Raw genomic sequence first — 4,294 nt, 5'->3', positions numbered from 1 at the left:
AACAATTCAAACTTGCCTTTTCCAATATTGGAGTATACACGTATTTCGCAAGTTGTGTTTTCCTTCGTTATTCTATATGTATATATATATATATATTATATATATTATATATATATAGTATATATATATATATATATATATATATGTAGATATATGTTATAGCTATTCGCATGCATAATCTGTACATAACTGCGCATTGCACATTTTTAACGTACTTGAAGTGGCATAGTAATATTTCCTTTGCATTTTTCCCTTGTTGTGTGCACGTTGGCGTTTTCTCTCTTTATTTTCTCTTTTGTCCTTCTTCTCCTTTTCTTCTTTATTTATTTTTAGCAAGTGTATAATCAGCATAATTACTATATTTGACCATGTAAAACTAGTTGTACGTGCGCCCGTAGTGAATGCACTACGGTATCAATGTGTAAATTGGTGAGCCACCTGTTTAATATGTATTTTTTTTCACTTTATCGAAGTGCTGTACCCTGTCGTTTCACCGCCGATGGGTGGCTGGGGCTTTGTCAAGCTGTCATTGGACGCTTTTTTTCCCGCCGCCTTTTTCACCGTGAATGTTCTTGTTTTGTGAAAATAAAGTCTTTGATTGATTCATTGATTGATTGATAGTCTCCACAGCTCTACCTGGACGTCCCTGGGAATTTCTCCGAATGGACTTGTTCCGTCTCAATGGCCAGACGTTCCTCCTGGTGGTGGACTACTACTCGAGGTTCCCCGAGATGGTGACCCTGAGAAGCACTACAGCTCGGGCAGTCATCGATGCTCTCAAAAGCATCTTCGCACGCCACGGAATCCCACAAGACGTCAGGTCGGACAACGGCCCACCGTTCTCGTCGCAAGAGTTTGCGGCATTTGCAGCGTCTTATGGCTTCAACCGTGCGACCAGTAGCCCACACTACGCCCAGTCAAACGGAGAGGTAGAGACGATGGTACGGACCGTCAAGGACCTGTTCCGCAAGTCCAAAGACCCTCACCTCGCTCTGCTCAGTTATCGGGAAACTCCGGGAGTCGACGGCTTCAGTCCAGCCCAACTGTTGATGGGACGTCATCTGAGAACCAGAGTCCCGAAGCAAAACTCCCAGCTACGTCCCCTACTGGCCGCCTAGGAAAGATGTCGTCGCCAAGGATGTAGCCTACAAGTGTAAGCAGACCGACGACTACAATAGCCATCACGGAGCTCGAGGACCTGCCACCTCTCCAAACGGGTCAGCGCGTGTGCATGCGCCCTGACCAAGTGCAAGCTACGGTCCTGCACCCGGGGCAAAGGCCAAGAAGCTACGGGGTTGAGACTGACCGAGGTGGTCTCTTTCAACCAAGTAGCTTCTTTCAAACAGACCGAGGCGGTCTACCAGCGATAAGGCTCGAATGTTCGATGCCGCATGTATAAAATGCCTGCGCGCCTTGCCGCGGTTCAGTTTTCGACTGCTGCCTTCCTCGGCGTCACGACCCCATAAAGTTATTAAGTACAAGTTACATTTTCAGCGAGGCACCAGTTAAGTAGGTTGAGCAAACTGACAAACCCGAGCAGGGGCGCCAACCACCTAGTGTCGGGTCAAGCACGACGCGGAAGTTCGCCGCAGGCTCAATATACAGCTAGCCTACGTATACCTGCCAAGTTTGGAGAAACGGAATCCGGGAGATTTACTCAACCGGGGGGGGGGGGGGGGGGGGGGAGGGGGGCAGGTTATAAAATATGTCGACCGCGGGGGGGGGGGGGGGGGGGGGACTGCGATAGAAATTATATGGACACTGTCAGCGGGATTTTGCGGTCGCCGTTGACCTGTAAAGAGTCCAACCGTAACATCGCTTACGCATCGTCTGTTTCACGTGCGAGTAAAAGCGCGCTAGCGCTAGGGACGAACGCGGTTGAAGCAGAGATGAAACTACCCGGCCGTCACTGTCGCGCGAAGGGCACATGCGATCACATCGCTCCACATGCGAGGCTGTCATCGCTTGCTTACCAGTTATTTCGTCGGGCAAGGGACCATAAGGGGCGCCGTTGAGACGGAGACGGTCGCGAGCGCTGGCGAACGCGCTGTCTCGACAGATATCGGTAACGGCTACCCTTTTAAGTGCTGGGCTTTAGCACAACATTTTGAAGGCGAGATAACTTGTGGGATAGATTTGTGTGTACACAGACGCATCATCTACGAAATATTAACGGCTGATATAACCTATAACACATTTAGGATCAATTTTAAATTACGTGTAGCGCATCTGTATGCGAAAACGTCCCACCTCGCGTCACGACATCAAACAACAGCCACCTGCATCACGAGCTTGTGTTGGCGCCATAATTCTTGCGAGCGCTCTCTCCTAGCGAAAACAGAGCGCACCTTTTTTTATGTATTTTTATGTACGTATCACAGCAAGACGCGGCTGCAGCGCTATGACACGTTTGCGTTGGCAGCACTGCGTCACAAGTGCACAGCCACTTCATGCGCAATGAAACTGAGTTGAACCTTTCTACCATCGTTAAAAAAAAGAAAAGAAGACGAAGAATCCTTTCTACTACGTGGCCAGACAACTTTGCTCATGTGGCCAGACAAAGCACTGGACGCGCGGGGCAAAACTGGATTTCCAGGAGATTTTCCTATGACCCGTACAACCGGGAGAACGTTCAAAATCCGGGAGTCTCCCAGGTAATCCGGGAGACTTGGCAGGGTTACGTAATACCGCTATCATTCTGCAAAGTGTATGTTACGGCCACACTGGTCGTCGCATGAATGTTCGCCTCAGAGGGCGCCACGCTGCTGTCAAAAATTCACACTAGCTTAAACTCGGCTGCACAGTGCACACGCTGTCAATGCGAACTCCTGTTAACACACACACACACACACACCACACACACACACACACACACACACACACACACACACACACACACACACCACACACACACACACACACACACACACACACACACACACACACACACACACACACACACACAACTACGGCGTTGTTCACAAACGGAAGTCAATCAAGCCGAGATCGTCGAGGCATATCACATGCACATGGATTCTGCTTCGTGTGTCAGCCAGACTTCTATCGCACTGCATACAAGTTGAGAGAACTCGTGAAACCCGGTCTCCACCGCTGTCTTGTGTATGCAGCACGCACTATGTTACCGTTTCAATTGTGCACCTGATAAACCTTTACTTGTGAGCCAGCACTCGTGGCGTCCCATTCTTCGTCCCTCGTCTGTGTCACGCTGCACGTTCAACCAAATGTGTTAACGCCGAGCTTGCCGTGCTGCCCATAAATGCATGTTGTAAAGCGTGGTTGCCCAGCGGTTACGACACTCGTCTTCGGACCGTGAGAGCCCGGGTTCAAAGCACGCCTCTGCGAGGAAACCTATTTTGTTACTTTATTCACTCTCTCCATCAAATACACATCCTCTCTGTGGTCGAGCACGTGACCTCCTTTCATCCTGGTCACGCGACCTGATTTTGCAAAGCCCGGACATCCGCGCAGAGTGCGCAGAGACGGCTTCGCCATAAAAATGCAGGGACCGGATCTTAGGGACAATGTTTGCTCACTCACATTCGCACTGCGGCAATTTTTTCCTCAGTAAAGAGGTTTCTCCGTCCCACATGGATGAGGACAATAGTTGACGTTTTACTGAATGCGTACCACACGTTCATACAGAAGAAGATGCAGATGAACACACTAGGCAAACCAAACCACACCACAATTTTATCTAACGCAATAGCGTCTATCAAGTATACACAAGTTACAAAGCGAAAACTTTGTTTTGTGAAAAGGCAAGCCATTGCGCGCCTGATATTTTTAGCGGTACTTTAGTTTGGGCTAAAAGACAAGCACTGCAGATTGTGCAAATGATAATGTCGTACTGCTACAGCGCAGCTCAGTTTGAGCACGAACCTTCTTGCTTCTTTCCTTCATGCTCAAAGTGAGCTACGCTATACAGCATTTAGTTTGGCTCGTGGTCGGATTTGTCAGGAAGTAGAAGCGCAAGAAGGGCACTGGGACGACTGTCCACCGTGTGTTCGCCTGCCCCAATGTGCTGCTCCCTAGCAAGTCTCACAGGTGCAGTTCCGTGCCTCCAGCCGGACCAAACTGCCAGCCCACGAAACTCAGGTCGCTGTAACTTGCTCAACGACCTCTTCGTCGCTGTCCTCATCGAGTGATGTATTTTTCTTGGCTTTGTACATCTCAGCCACTTCTTCGGGCATCTCTGCACTGGGATCCAGATCTGCAAGACAGAGAGCACTGTCGGTTAGACGAGGCAGCGAGGAATGTGGAGGGGAGCGTCCGG

At 49.5% G+C, this 4,294-nt stretch overlaps 1 protein-coding gene across 1 annotated transcript; it reads left to right on the top strand.

Annotated features, from left to right (window-relative positions):
* The first annotated feature begins 662 nt into the window (after window positions 1-662).
* LOC119391956 (uncharacterized protein K02A2.6-like) lies at window positions 663-1,118 on the top strand. Its single transcript, XM_037659597.1, has one exon. It carries the CDS (start codon window positions 663-665, stop codon window positions 1,116-1,118), a length of 456 nt encoding a protein of 151 aa, XP_037515525.1.
* The last annotated feature ends 3,176 nt before the right edge of the window (window positions 1,119-4,294 follow it).

The sequence above is a fragment of the Rhipicephalus sanguineus genome, chromosome 4 (genome assembly GCF_013339695.2).
Source record: "Rhipicephalus sanguineus isolate Rsan-2018 chromosome 4, BIME_Rsan_1.4, whole genome shotgun sequence".
NCBI classification, from domain to species: Eukaryota; Metazoa; Arthropoda; class Arachnida; order Ixodida; family Ixodidae; genus Rhipicephalus; species Rhipicephalus sanguineus.
This window is presented reverse-complemented; position numbering and strand designations above follow the sequence as displayed.

What these genes read in the sequence shown, in the direction of transcription:
- LOC119391956 (XM_037659597.1), top strand. Translation starts at nt 663, where the DNA reads ATGGACTTGTTCCGTCTCAATGGCCAGACGTTCCTCCTGGTGGTGGAC.